The sequence below is a fragment of the Colletotrichum abscissum genome (genome assembly GCF_030869225.1).
Source record: "Colletotrichum abscissum strain IMI 504890 chromosome Unknown Scaffold_61.1, whole genome shotgun sequence".
Taxonomy (NCBI): domain Eukaryota; kingdom Fungi; phylum Ascomycota; class Sordariomycetes; order Glomerellales; family Glomerellaceae; genus Colletotrichum; species Colletotrichum abscissum.
The window spans coordinates 41,782-55,885 of NW_026850505.1; the positions used below are offsets into that span (position 1 = coordinate 41,782).

General features: G+C 52.7%; 7 protein-coding genes across 7 annotated transcripts; 4 read left to right on the forward strand and 3 right to left on the reverse strand.

Moving 5' to 3' along the window:
* Positions 1 to 60: 60 nt before the first annotated feature.
* On the forward strand, positions 61 to 1,427 carry CABS01_15019 (uncharacterized protein; the record flags this gene model as incomplete). The annotated part of the gene is made up of 4 exons (XM_060548357.1): positions 61 to 354; positions 420 to 802; positions 868 to 941; positions 1,006 to 1,427. The coding sequence occupies 4 exons, from the start codon at positions 61 to 63 to the stop codon at positions 1,425 to 1,427; spliced, it is 1,173 nt and encodes a 390-aa protein (XP_060392184.1).
* Positions 1,428 to 2,566: 1,139 nt separating this feature from the next.
* CABS01_15020 (carotenoid ester lipase) lies at positions 2,567 to 2,812 on the forward strand (the record flags this gene model as incomplete). The annotated part of the gene is made up of 1 exon (XM_060548358.1): positions 2,567 to 2,812. The coding sequence occupies one exon, from the start codon at positions 2,567 to 2,569 to the stop codon at positions 2,810 to 2,812; it is 246 nt and encodes an 81-aa protein (XP_060392185.1).
* Positions 2,813 to 3,762: 950 nt separating this feature from the next.
* CABS01_15021 (uncharacterized protein) lies at positions 3,763 to 5,647 on the reverse strand (the record flags this gene model as incomplete). The annotated part of the gene is made up of 3 exons (XM_060548359.1): positions 3,763 to 4,632; positions 4,686 to 5,489; positions 5,564 to 5,647. The coding sequence occupies 3 exons, from the start codon at positions 5,645 to 5,647 to the stop codon at positions 3,763 to 3,765; spliced, it is 1,758 nt and encodes a 585-aa protein (XP_060392186.1).
* Positions 5,648 to 7,552: 1,905 nt separating this feature from the next.
* On the forward strand, positions 7,553 to 9,072 carry CABS01_15022 (uncharacterized protein; the record flags this gene model as incomplete). Its single annotated transcript, XM_060548360.1, has 3 exons — positions 7,553 to 7,681; positions 7,753 to 8,391; positions 8,449 to 9,072. The coding sequence occupies 3 exons, from the start codon at positions 7,553 to 7,555 to the stop codon at positions 9,070 to 9,072; spliced, it is 1,392 nt and encodes a 463-aa protein (XP_060392187.1).
* A 603-nt stretch (positions 9,073 to 9,675) lies between these two features.
* Positions 9,676 to 10,731, forward strand: CABS01_15023 (NAD dependent epimerase/dehydratase; the record flags this gene model as incomplete). Its single annotated transcript, XM_060548361.1, has 1 exon — positions 9,676 to 10,731. One exon carries the CDS (start codon positions 9,676 to 9,678, stop codon positions 10,729 to 10,731), a length of 1,056 nt encoding a protein of 351 aa, XP_060392188.1.
* A 256-nt stretch (positions 10,732 to 10,987) lies between these two features.
* Positions 10,988 to 11,155, reverse strand: CABS01_15024 (uncharacterized protein; the record flags this gene model as incomplete). The annotated part of the gene is made up of 1 exon (XM_060548362.1): positions 10,988 to 11,155. The coding sequence occupies one exon, from the start codon at positions 11,153 to 11,155 to the stop codon at positions 10,988 to 10,990; it is 168 nt and encodes a 55-aa protein (XP_060392189.1).
* A 905-nt stretch (positions 11,156 to 12,060) lies between these two features.
* Positions 12,061 to 13,245, reverse strand: CABS01_15025 (uncharacterized protein; the record flags this gene model as incomplete). The annotated part of the gene is made up of 2 exons (XM_060548363.1): positions 12,061 to 12,210; positions 12,361 to 13,245. 2 exons carry the CDS (start codon positions 13,243 to 13,245, stop codon positions 12,061 to 12,063), a joined length of 1,035 nt encoding a protein of 344 aa, XP_060392190.1.
* Positions 13,246 to 14,104: the final 859 nt, after the last annotated feature.

Here is a 14,104-nt window from a genome sequence, read left to right on the forward strand (position 1 = left end):
CTGTTTGACCGGCTACACGACTCAGGTCAAACCAGGGACGCTTCATGTTTAAATAGGAAAATGGCTTCGACGACGACATCGACGAGCAGCGACGATCCGCATACGGACACGGCAATCATCGCCATCAATGTTGTTCTTGCGGTGATAGCCACCATCACCTGTATCGGACGATTCTGGGCACGAAAGCTCACGGGTTTGGGATGGGGTCTCGACGACTGGCTGGCGTTGGTCAGTCTGACCATTAACCATGCCTTTTGTGCCACGACTATCGAGGCAACGGTCCACGGCGGCTTGGGACGAAGTATCGTTGATGTGATGGCTGAAGACCCAAATCAGCTGATCACGTTCTTGAAGGTTTGATGAAGTTCTTCCTCCCTATAGCACTCCGTCAAGCCGTGGAAAACTAACCCTTACTGCAGTGCGTTGTCGTCGCCGAGTTCTGCTACGGCTTTTCCTCGCCATTGATCAAGTTGTCTCTGCTGGCCTTCTACTGGCGCGTCTTCCCCACGCCGTTCATGCAAAAGGGCATCTACGCGCTCTCCGCAGCATGCTTGGGTTGGCTAATCGCCATCTTGATCACCAACTGCTTACAATGCCGCCCACTTGCATACACGTGGGAACAAACGACGAACCCAGGCGCGGGTACCTGCATCGATCTGATTCTCTACTTCGTTGGCAACTCGATCGCCAACAGTCTAATCGACATCCTCACGCTTGTGCTTCCGATCCGCGAGACCATGAAGCTACAGGTTAGCTCGAGCAAGAGAGTCGGCATCTGCTGCCTTTTCGCGCTAGGGAGTCTGTGAGTAGACCTCGAAAAAAAATTTGAACACACGTCTGTGGGCACAACCTAACAAAGTGAGACAGTGTAGTGGTTGCTAGTCTGGTGCGGTTCGGCTCGTTAGCCTCCCTCTACTCAATAGGCGTAACAGACATGACACGTACGTAAACACCCGCATCTTCTTCAACCACGAAACATTTGGCGCTAATTCGCTCAACTATTAGAACAATACGCTCTTATGTGGACCGCCACCGTCGTGGAGATCTACATCGCCATCATCGGCGCTTGCGCCGTCACTCTCGTTCCGGTTTACCGCAGGATCCGTTACGGCACGTCGTGGTCGACCCGGGACCAGAAGTCCAACCAGGTCTCGGCCGGGCCTGTAACCTTCGGAGGTACTGGCGGCAACTCGCGCACCGGCGTCTCTCACAACTTCAAGCGCTCCGCGAACCACGAGCGTCTAACTACCGGTAATGATTCCGAAGAGTATCTGCACCACGGTAGCAACATGAAGTACTCGGTCTCTGGGGCTACCAGAACCAGCAACAAGCGTGACGTTCTCGGTGAGGACTTGCCCATGGACACCATCGTCGTCCAGAGGGATGTCACGTGGGAAGAAGAGCGAAAGGAGAGGCAGCATGTTTAGGTGTTATAAGATACCATGTAATTTGTTGTATTTCTACTGATGGTAGCCTTTTCTTTTTGTCTTTGAACGCTGAACACGATACCGTTGGAGGGAATTGGAACTTGGAAGATACCTTAGTTACTTAGATTGTGCGATATAACTCGCCTCTAGAATAATCATATTCGACCCGTCTCGAACAGCTTCAAGTTTGCTCACATAACAACAACTCATGTGTCTTCGCACTCTGTCTTGCTCCGCCAGCCCTCATGTGGTGGGACTACTCCGTACACTCACCACCATCCACAAGCAGAATAACGTTTTGACTGTGTCATATTGGGCATCTTTTTCCCATTCGAGCATGAACACGTGGAGAAAGTTTCAAACCCATGGCCAGAGTCACGTCCGTGCCATTGAGAGAGTTTTGTTCGTTATCCACCAACGGAGGCCTGTTGCTCCCGATTTCAATATCGGCGGCATCCCGGTGCCGCGTGGTCCACCCTCGTAGAATGACAGCCAGGGGTCAACTTGATGCCCTGCGATGTTGAGACTCGTACAAGGGGTTTGCAAAAGGTATCGACATCCCATCGGTTGTCGATGCACAGTTACTCCGAGATGTACTGGATCAGTGATCAGAGACTATACCTAGAGATCGAGATAAGGAGTCAAGGACTCATCTTGGTACTCATTTTGAAGGGACATGCAATGCTGAACCTTCATGTGTCGGCCCCTGATCCGAACTCCGGAGAGTTTTCGAGAGAGTTTTCGAAGAAATCAACGTCGGCGTGGCAGCGATGACATCCATACACCGCCCAATATCGACCTGAGAGGGGTAGGTATTATCCAGACTCAGTGATCGTCGTCCACGTTGGGCGATTCTCCAAGGGTATAGCTCAAAAGGGGTAAATTGTAATTTGGCCTACCCAGACAACATATCAATGCCGTCACGCCCAACTTCAAGCGCCTGGCCGCCGTGGTGGGCGACTTCAGCTTCCAGGCGCAACAACGCAACCTTCTGGCACATTACAACGTCTCGGAGCAGAGTGTATGGAATTGCGTCACCGACTTGAGCAATCCTGTCGGCAGGCCTGCCGCCAGACTTCGGCGTATTGACGCACCTGCCTGTGCTGGGATCATTCCATGCCCTTGACGTGTGGTTCTACATGTTTGCCGGTCTGCCGTATGCGTTGAGCAAGAATACCCAGGCTTACCAGGCCACCGCCATCTCTTTCATCCGCACGCTGGACCCCAACAACCATGGTCTGGACTTTGCCAAGTGGCCGAGATACTCTGAAGAGGGCTTGGAGACGTATAACTTCAAGGAAAGCGGGCCTGATGTGACCAGGGACGACTGGCGTGTTGAGGCTATACAGTACATCACCGACCACCCTGACTCTTTCTTGCTTTAGAGACCTGTGCTCTGTTAATTGTGTTTCAAAGATGTCTCTGATCTCATTTGGTGTTTACTGAACATACTTCAAGTATAGATGTAGCCACGGCGAGATTGTCCATGAGCTTATTCTTCCTAGCCTGAAAGACGCATGTAGATAGCCAAGAAGAGAATTCACGTGCACCTAGTACTTAATATATCTATATTTCAACTTGCTTGGAGAGCTATCTATTTACCCCCTACAAGATGCTTAGTGCGGAATTAGGGTTTATTAATGGCAATATAATATTTTCCTATTTCATACACCCTCCTTACCTTATTACCACGCTTGGCTACACTCCGGGACGAGGATTGGTACGACAGACACTAGTAACAGACATGTACATATGTACATGAAAATTAAGCTCCTTAATTTGACCACAAGTACTTCAAAACTCAGAGACAGTCCAATGGCAATTTCAAGCATTAAGAGATTCACAACTCAACTTGGGCCGCCGGCGGCCAGGCTTTACGCCGTTTTGAATTACTATTCCGACAACGAGATTTGAACTCGACGTTAATTTATTCTGATGCTAGGTTGTAACTACACTCAGATACGATTCCTGTGTAATGAGAGTTCATGATAAAGTCTAATTGAAAGTCTAATGATTCAGAAATTGTCGGATTGGAAGTCCAATTAGACCGCGGCATACGGCCGACTGCGCAGGGGCCAATTGGGGGCCCTATTTACGATTATCGTAGCCAGCCCAACCTACGGTTGGAACCTCCTTTTTACATACTACGCAGATATTCATATAGTTCAATTGATCTCTTCGTCAACTACGGTTCGAACCAACTACCCTGTAATAGGGATACCAACAGAAATATAAGGCTAGGTCTGTCTGTCCAAACATCCAGTTATGTACAGTAATTACCAGAAACACAAGGGAGTGAGTGGGTTAGTCTCGATGTTGACTAGAGTCCGGATGACTACGCGCGGCAAAGACGTCCAACGGAGTCTTCTTGCCATTTATCGCTTCCCACACAAGTCGGGCAGTAGAAGAGCTCACCAGGGTCGTAGTACTCCTTGATGCACTGAAGCCTGTTGTAGTTGGCGCCATAGTAATCCACCTTCCAGTCCGGGTCAAAAGCATCACCCTCATTCATGTACGCTCCCATGTTCGGAGCCAAGGTCTTCATAGCGCCAATCTTATTGAACGTGACGTCGTCGTGAACCTCCTTGAAGCGGGCATCGCTGACGCCGGGGCTGAGAATACGCGCGACAGACTGGTGCAAGACGGCCGTACGCCAGGCGGGGAGAACGGCGGAGTACTCCTGAGCTGCGTCGGCCCAGACTTGGCCACCAGAGACGATGGAGATGACATTTGTGACGTATTCGCCCGTCTTTCCGGCCAGCGTCTCGACTAGACCACGGACGGCTGTGAAGTTACTGACGGCGTCCGTATCCAGGAGGCGAGATCCAGAGGCGGCCATGAGGCCGACGGGGTTGTTATCGGCGCTAACCTCCTGGAAGAAGGTCCAGTAGTCGCCATAAGTTACATAGCTCGAATTTACAAAGAGGGTGTCGTTGAACTTGTAAATCTTGTCGAGAAGGCCCTTGCCAGCGGCTTCTGCTTCCTCAGCGGTCTTGTTGAACACGTAGACGGCATGGGAATATGCCGTGGTGTAGTTGTTGAAGGAAGCAGACTGGCCGTCGGTCTGCCAGTGGCTATAGCCGGCAAAACCAGACTCCACCAACTCCGGGATCGAGGTGTAAAGAGTTGCAAGCGCATCCAGGAAAGCGGTTTTGGGGGCTCCGGTAGGGGCCGCAAACTGGAGGTTCTGAACGGCCACGGTGACCTGCGGATACGTCTTGACCGTAGTTGACACGACGACACCGTAGGAGCTGGGACCTCCGCCACGGATGGCATAGTAAAGGCCTGGTGCTGGCAAGCGTTGACCGTGACAGCAGTGCCATTGGCAAGGATGAGCTCAGCCTCAAGCACCTGGTCAGCGCCGAGACCGAAAGTATGGCTGGCCGGGCCGTGGCCGCCGCCCTGCATCCACCCTCCCGTGCTGCAGACAGTCGAGCTTCCTCCACCCACGACGACGACGTTGTTTTCCTTTGCGGCCGCGTAGCTCTCTCCCCACATGTACGCGCCGGAAAGCTTCATGGCGCTGCCGGTCCATCCTGAGGCTGTGCAGCCGGTGGAGGACTGGAAAGAGGTTTGCGGGGTGATGCCGTTGCGGAAGTAACGAAGCCAAATCTCCAAGCCGCCGAAACCGTCGCTGCGACCGAGTACGTCGTGCCCGGTGCTCTTGATCACGACTCTAAGGTTCTTCTCCTCTGCGAACTTGAGAGCTGCGACGATGTCGTCGGTCTCTGTCACGTTCACAGCATATACAGGGTTCGTGCCGAGGGTACAAGAGCCTCCTCCGGCGGTCGAGTTCGATGTAGGTTGAACGGGAGGGCATGTGATGTTCAGGGGGTAGTCCAGGCCGACGGGGTGCGATGACATCCATTCTCCCTTGTACCAGCCCACCATAACACTGGCGCACAATGTTGCGTCATAATTAGGACCTGGGTAACAAGAGATGGCGACCGGTTTGGTCGCTATGAGCTTCCCCGAGAGAGTAGTGTTGAACTGCTGCCAGTCACTTGTAGATGGCCAGCAAGCGTCGTTTGGTGCCTGTTGCAAAATGCCGTCCGAAGCGGCCTTGTGTCAGTCCATCTGAGACGAATAGTCGGGATGTTGAATTGATCCATCTTGGCGGGGGAACATAAACTTACACACTTGCATGAACTATTCGTAGCGATGGCACCAAATGCAAAGTTAAGTGCAGAAAGCGCCCGTATCAAGTTGTTTCGTAACATTTTGGATTTCTGCCGTGGAGGTGCCAAGAGCTGCAACGATGAACAAACTTAAAGAAGGTTTCAGTCCCAGGTGAGGAGTGTGATATCAGAGAGCTGGGAGATAAACCAGATATAGTCCTGTCGATATTCTCGTTGCCATCTACGGACAAGTTCTTATCCGTCTGCTAGCCAGGTCACGAGCCATGTCTTGTGCAAGCTAGGCATTTTCGATGCCGAACAACCGGTCAAATTTTGGATACGCCTCATTGGGTTGAAGTCATAACAACCACCCGAGTGCTAACACGGAGGCGAAGACGAGGCCGCGGATCGCGGTCAATGTGCGGACATTGTGCAAGACCATTGGCTAGGAGCTAGTGGCGGAGGTCGTAATAAGCTCTATGTGTGGCTGAGGACAGGGGACGCGAGAGCGAGGACGAGTCACGAGAGCGAGTTGGCTCCTTGGTGACTGACTAAGTACGTGATTTGCATGGAGAAGTAGAAGGTCACCCTACCTTTCATCTCCCTAGCCACTGCATTAGGATACGTTCTTATGGGGCACTTCCGAGGTGACTCTTATGTGGCGGTGGTTGAACTCGATGAACTAAGAAACGAATCTTCTTAGAGAGACATCTTGATACCAAATGTAGCACCAGTTTTGTTCACGCGTCACACCGAAACTTACATGACCTCCCAGCATGTCAGCAAGACTTCGTAGTCAAATGTTCATGGACGAAGAAGGGAAGAAAACATGCTAAGTATTCTGATTCAGAAGGACTTCTTCGAGATGAACGTGCAACAGGTACACCCAGCTCTGAAACAAGATCGAAAGAAACAAGCAGCTAAGATTGCCATCGATTTGAACAACAGCTGCGGGAAGAATCAAAGAGGGACGACCCACTGATAATTGCGATACCCACCAACTAGACCCGCCGAGCGACTCACTCGGCGAAAAGCTCCCTTGTACGGAGTGCCCCGGAATCCACCCTGGACGGCCCGGGAACCGTTACTGCCCGAAGCTAAGAACACCACATCGCGGATCGGTGCTTTAACTGCCGCCGCCCGCTGGATCGTCTCGCGGACTTAAGTTTCTGCGATCTAGCGACGAGGGGATAAGGGGGCGCAGGAACGAGGCGAGGTGAACCAAGCTCCTAGCTACTGTGTGACCAAGCTCTAATATGCTTCCCGGCCGACGATAGAGTGCGAGAGCGAGGTATGGATACACGCTGTTAGCGGCAACAATATAAATAAGCAACGACTACGATTAGGCAGCGTGGCAGCCAAGGGGCTAATCAGCGCATCCCGCACGAAGGTTTGTAAAGTCATCTATCCTAAATCCTTGACGCTAGCAAGGGGTTATGTTGATTATCTACCGGCGCAGGGCCATACAACGTGATGCCTTTTAGTAGCGCCTACACAGCCCGTCTTTAAACGTACGGAGTAATCCTGAGTCTCTTATTAGTAATTACTGCACTGGCTTGCAAGCGCAGGTTATAATTGAGTTCCGCGACCCCAGGGTTTTTGTGGGGGAATGCGACGTCAAGCCCAATCTTAATCATGTAAAACGACTGAGAGCGAGACCGAGACCGAGAAACTGGGGGAGCTGACATTGAGAAACGTTGCAACTCTGTTCACCACCCGGGCCCGGCGCAGCTACGCGAGCACGGCGTCGGTCAAAGTCTACGATGCTGTAGTCCGCAACGCTTCATTCGCGTATGGCGTTGCTTCAACAACAACTCGATTAGAGTTGCGAGGCGACATGCCCAGACATGAAGCGAATACTCTCATCCTAGCAGCATCGCCTCTGAACGTATAACTATTTGGAGTTTCCCGACAGTAGCAAAGATCTGTATCACTCTCCAATCAACCTCACCTTTCAATCAACTACTATCCTCGAGCATTCATTCAGTGTCTAATTCAAACAACGAGATGTCTATGCCAGCACCCTCCAAGCCCCTTGGGGCCCTTGACTTCAGCTCCGTCAGCTACGGAAATAAGGCCCAGCGCTTTACAGCACAGAGCAACCTCGCACGGCTGATCCTTGCCGATAAGCTACAGGTAATAACCCCACGAAGAGGTCAACCATTGGAGGGGCCCCTTTCACTAACACGAGAGTGACCGGGGTTTAGGCATTCCAAGAGCTCAAGGTACTGGCAAAGGTGACATTTGCCGAAGGCGACTTCACGGACCCCGATCCCGTCTACATCGACGCCCGCTCCAGCCCGGTCAAGCTCCTCGACTCGGCCCCCACCGACGGCGCCGAGCCCGCCTTTGAGCTTACATGGCGCCCAGAGCGCTTCGAGGACCTGGCCGAGGGCCGCGATGACCCGCAGACCGCCGTATTTATGTCGGCCGTCCCCACCAAAGGAGACTACCCCCTGGCCATCCGCTTCGCAGACCTCATCACTCCGAACCCCACGGATGCCCCGACGACAAAGGACGAGCTCAACCTCGACGAGCTGCCCAAGCCGACAGAAGATATCGAGCAGGTCAAGCGTGACTTGAGGAAGTGGGGTTATGGTCTGATGAAGAACGCACTCACTCCCGAGCAAGTCGCGATCCTCAAGAAGGGTGCCCAGGAGCAGGCTGCCGGCGAACGTAATGCTGGCGTGGCAACGTTCGATGGCGGCCCAAAGAAGCCCAACCAGCGCATCTGGAACATCTTCAACAAGGGAGAGGAGTTCCTCGACCTACTGAACCACCCCCTGATCGATGAGGTCGTGCCGTGGTACCTCGGCTGCAACAACCCCCTTTTGTGGTCCTACAACGTATGCACTCTTTCCATCCAACAAGAAAGGACAAAAAGACTAACACCATTACAACAGATCAACATCGCCCGCCCCGGCGGTATGCCTCAAGTCCTCCACTGGGACCAAGGTATCATGGGCCACGGCCGCACCAAGCCCTGCGCCCTCAACATCTCTTGGCTCCTGTGCGACTTCACGGAGAAGAACGGCGGTACCCGCATCTTCCCCGGATCTCACAACAAGAACGTCCGCCCCCGCAACGTCTTCACCAGCGAGGGCACAATCGCCTGCGAGGCGCCCGCCGGCACCGCCATGATCTTCGAGGGCCGCATCTGGCACGGCACGGGCCGCAACACCGAGACCAGCGGCGAGAGACCCTGCGTGCTCTCCCTCTTCACCCACCCGGCCGTCCGGCCCAAGGAGAACGCGCTGCTCTCGCTCAGCTGGGAGGCCGAGGACGAGCTCCTCTCGGAGCGCCACAAGTCGCTTGCTGCGCTGAGGACGGGTCAGGCTGGTGTTGGTGGCGCGTTGGGCGAGGCAAGGGAGGGTATTATTGTAAAGCGACCGCGGGATGACTTTACGACTGTGGGCAAGCTGAGGGCACCGCATGATGATGCGGAGGTGGCCAAGATGATCGAGACTGGATCTCATGCCAATAATGCGCAGTCTGCCGTCCGTGAGGCCGGAGGACTCGACAAATAATTCGCGAGACACATCTTCTGTACCTAAGTCTCTAAAGAAACGGTTCAGGTAGACAGGTTCGGATAAGGCATTTATACAGCAATACAAATGACAGCGGCAATTGAGCAAAATGAGAAGAACTTCGCATGGTCCGTGATGTCACACGTAGCACCACTTAAAACCATGTAATAAGAAGTGAAATGGCGTGTTTACTCATAATCTGACCTCGTCCAACCTCGTCCAAAGCCCTTTGCCGATTTACGAATGAGTACCGCGCCAAAATCTGACCGGGACCGAAAGCGCCTCGCTGCACGCTAGGAAACAAAAGCGTCATTACTCTATCCGTGGACGAATGTCTGACAAAGACACGGGGATAAACTGGCGATAAGACCATCGGTCCATTGCGTCGTAGTTAGCGTTTAAAGCCGGGCCAAGACCTAACATATCTCACTCAACCAACTCCATATGCTCTTTTCAACTTATACAACTTCAATTACAGCCCGCGATCCAACAACATAAGTAAAGTACTTACTTAGGCTACAGTGACCCTCTTGAGAGCCGCCCATCCTCGTGCTCATCTACTGAATCCCCTTCATCTCAACAGACCTCAACCGAAACCCAACAATGTCGTCAACAAAAGGTCTCGCCCTAGTCACTGGCGCAAACGGCTTCATCGGGGCCCGGACAGTTGAAGCCTACCTCCTGGCCGGCTACTCCGTCCGCGCCGCTGTCAGGACCCAGCGCTCCGCAGACGAACTCACCGCCGCCCTCCCCTTGCAAGCCGCATCGGGCCAGCTGTCCACAGCCATCGTCCCAGATATTACCGTCCCAGGTGCCTTTGACGAAGCACTCAAAGGCGTCACCTCCATAGCCCACCTCGCGACACCCGTCAGCTTCACCAACACAAATGTCGAGGAGGTCCTGGGGACTGCCGTGCAGGGCACGCTCGGCATCCTTGAATCAGCGGTAAACGTGACCGGCCTGAAGTCATTCGTGTACATGTCGTCCATCGTGGCGATCCGCGGCTCGAGTCCCAAGTTCCAGGGGCGGGTTGTCTCGGAAGCGGACTGGAACGACGAGGCGGAGGGGATTCTCGAGAAAGCGGGCTCCGAGGCGACGGGTCACCAAATCTACGGCGCCAGTAAGGTGAAGGGAGAGCGCGCTTTCTGGGACTTCAAGGAGAAGAATAAGGACAAGATCAACTTCAGCATGACGGCCGTCAACCCCGTGTGGGTTGCCGGCCCTCCGCTTATCCTCCCCGAGGACCCGAAGAGGCTGAGTGATACTGCTATTATTGCGTATCGCGTCATGAGCGGCGAGGAGGTGCCGCCTGTGGGACCTGGCAACGGGACGCACGTTGATGCCCGGGATGTCGGGCGTCTTATTGTGTTCGCTGCCGATAGACCGGACGTGGCTGATGGGCAGCGCTTCATCGCTGGTGGGAACGGTAACTTTGCCAACATTCAGGCGTATTGCGACCTGTTGAGGAAGGCGTACCCTGAGAGGAGGGATATCATCCAGGAGGGAGAGCCGGGGAAGGGGTATCTGGAAGACTACGGCGAGCCACCTGAGTCACGAAGGGTCGATGCGTCGAAAGCTTCAAAGGCGACTGGACAGGGTTGGATCACTTTTGATAAGATGATTCTGGATGCGGCCAAGGCTTATGAGAGGTATTTCTAATTGTTCATTTTGGTATTTTGCTGGGCCATGGCACAGGTTTTCATCATGAGAAAACGTCCGAAGAAGGGGCATGAGCTGCCCTGAGAATCTACAACTCTAGTGATCTATCAGTCTCCTGTTATGCAGAGACGCCTTATTAAGATCAGGAAGTGAACCTAAGCCTGCATGGCCTCTTTTCAGTCCTGCGTCGTTCTTGTCAGTCAGAAGTTTTCAAACGATGATGGAATAGTGTAGATGAAATCCTTACCTCCTCCATCTAGCACGTGCAACCGATGACGGCCACTTCGCAGCAACATCCGTCGCCGCAGGTCCGAGGTTGGTTGGCAGGGCATGACTTGCCATTCCAGACTGAGCAGCTGTTGGCGGCTACGCCATTCGCGGCCATGAGGGCGGCAACGGCAACAAAGAGAGTTTGGAACTGCATTTTGTAGAGGTCGATTGGTTGGAGGACTGAATTAAGATGGTTCGGTTGCTTACTATTGTCGGGCAGATGTGTTGATGAGGCCATTTGCATTCCATTGTGTGAGCAAGATGTGTTTCTTTATATCTTCCTCCTCAATATGCCACCCCACATAGTTGATGATATAGAGTCCTTCCAATATGAAACAGTCTTGGCAATTGTATCAAGATTGATGAGAAAGTATTCAGTAGACACCAACGCAATTAATTGCGAGTGCACATCTAGGCCAAATCCGCCAATCAAATGAATCAAAAGATACATCTTCCTACATTCTGCCCCTGATTATAACCCGAGTCAGCACAGCCGAAGGAATGAGGCGAGTCAGTATCAATTACAGCTAGCCCGTGCTTCCAGATGAACTTGTCGATCAATCGTCAGGGTGTGACAGGACTTTAAATGTTCACTTGGCATCCTTGCTGACTTCCTTTCTCCCCGCTAAGTCCGCATCCTGCCGCTTACCCAAGTTCGTTCGTATGACGGAGTCCACTTGATTTATAACTGTCACATTCCTCATCAGCTGGCAAGTTTTACTCACCAGGAAGCCAGGCCCATTGAAGTGGTGATTGAATCATGAGGGCTCCAGGAGTTTTGCGATCACGTGTCACGAGTTGCATTGTATGAGACCGCAAATGCTTGATCATGTATCAATTGTAGTCTTCGTATCTCTTGTTATCAGACTGAAAGACTCTGTCCATCCCTCTTCATTCCTCCCAGAAAGACCCCTTCGATAGTACAATGTTGACCCCCGCCCTCCCAATATCGTGTACGCTGCCCCTCTTCAGGCTTCGACTCCCTGTCGAAGGGACAATGCACATATGCAACTTTTCAGATGATGGCACGGTAGAATCAGGCGTCGACAAGTGAGTCCATCACATCATTCCGCGAAGATAGCGACCCTCCAAGACTTGCTCGAAGTTGTCAAGGTCGATATGGTCCTCGTCGAACTTGCGGAGGGAGCCGCGGTGGATCTCGGCGTCAACGACCAAGAGCTTGCCAGTAGTCATGTTGTAGAAGCAATGCTAAAGTTTGAAAAGAATCAGGGTCAGCATGAAGGCCCGGGTCGCAAGGTAGGAGAATCAAAAGAGAGAGAAAAAGAAGAAGAAACGACACTCGACATATCCCAATAGAGCTCGAGTTTTCAACTCGGCGACGAACGAAATAAAACTGACCTTGTGCTTGTGCTTCTCATCCTTGACCACAGTACCGTCGCCCTTGACAGGGTGTCCAATCAAGATAGCAGCAACCAAGAACTGCACGCCCCGGCCGAACTGAACATCGGCAACCAACTTGTCCAAACCCTTGGCCTCCATTCTGTTCTTGATATGCGCAACAACAGACTCCTCGTCCTCGGTGACACCCACAAACATCTCGTACGAAAAGTGCGTGACAAAGCTGTCAGAAAGCCGAACCGTCTTGGCGCGCGGGAACGACTCCAAAAACTCAGCAGGCTGCTCAGAATATCTGAGGTTGCCGACGATGCCCTGGATGTGCTCGGCGTTCTGGCGCGCAAAGGGGCCCAACAGGTCCGCCATGGTCGGGAAGCGCTGGGCGCCCGAGTCGATGAGGGAGCGGGCCCAGTAGATGGGGCGGGCTTCGTCGTAGATCTGGCGGCAGGCCAGGAGGAAGTCGCTGTGCTCTGCGGTGGCTGCCCAGGCCGGGACCGGGCCACCGCGAAGGCGGCGGTTGTTGCGGACGAGGACGATGCTGTCGCAGGTGACGTTGGAGCCCTTGACGACTTGGACGTAGATCTTGTAGCGGATCTCGTAGGGAATGGTGAGGAGAATGCAGCGGCGCTGGGCGTCGGTGATGGCGGGGTTGTTGGTGCTCGCCATGTTGATGTGGTTGACGCCCGTGGTGATGTTGTCGACGTCCACGGTGGCATTGTCGACATCGACGTCCATGGCGGTATCGTCGATATCGATGGCGGTATCGTCGACTTCCATCGCGTTGTTCTCGACTGCCATCGCGGTGTTGCGGCCTCTGCGACCTCTACCGCCTCTGCGACGTCTGCGTCTAAGGACGGTAGCTTGTCCGCTATCGTTGCCAGACCACATCTTCGCGAACTGATGAATTGACGATGTCCGCGGTGGAAGATGAAGATGGAGATGGAGATGATTTTGGAAAAGAGAGTTTTTGTTTTGGAAGGAAGGCGTTTTTCCTTTTTGAAAATATTCAGGGTGGTGGGCGAGGTAGAAGGCGCTGGAAGTCATGTGAGAAGCGGATACTTGAAGAGCGGCAGCCTTGATGGTGAAGACGAGATGGGAGGTTCATGGGTGAATCACATTGTCACGGAGAGCTTCTAGTTGGCATTGAGTACAGGGTAGTGAAGGGAATTAATGTTACTCGGGATGCTCAGACTTGGGCAACTCGTCCGGGCCTCAAAGTCATGGCTATCCAAGTCAGTACGTACGATGCTGTTGAGCTTAGCAGACTTGGAATGAGCACAAAGGCATCAGAGGTGTCAAGACACGCCTTGCACCTGTAGTTAGTCCTTCAGGTTGAAAGTAAATCAGAATTATCACAGCCTCTATCCTTTCATGACTTTGTTGTCTGGTGGGCATTATGCCATACTGTGATCTTCTAGAAAAGTCCAACGTTACTGGGTATAAGCCTTCTTAGATATGTAAGATAGCTTGAAATCTGCTTAGCTCTTCCTTAGAGTCGACAACTCCCTTCAATTATCTGGAGGATAGTTTACCATATTACTGTTGCGAAATCCTGCAAGCCCGATTCAAGATGCGAGAGGCAACTGTGGGCGAAGAAGACGAATCTCAGTAAGAAGAATGTCATATGTGGCATTGGTGAAGGCTCGATAGGATTCAGCGCGATACAGTAAAGATCGGGCATAGTAGTAATAAATGGGAAGAATCGAAAGAAGTTGCGAAGGAACTTTCAACGATCAAGTAGTGAATA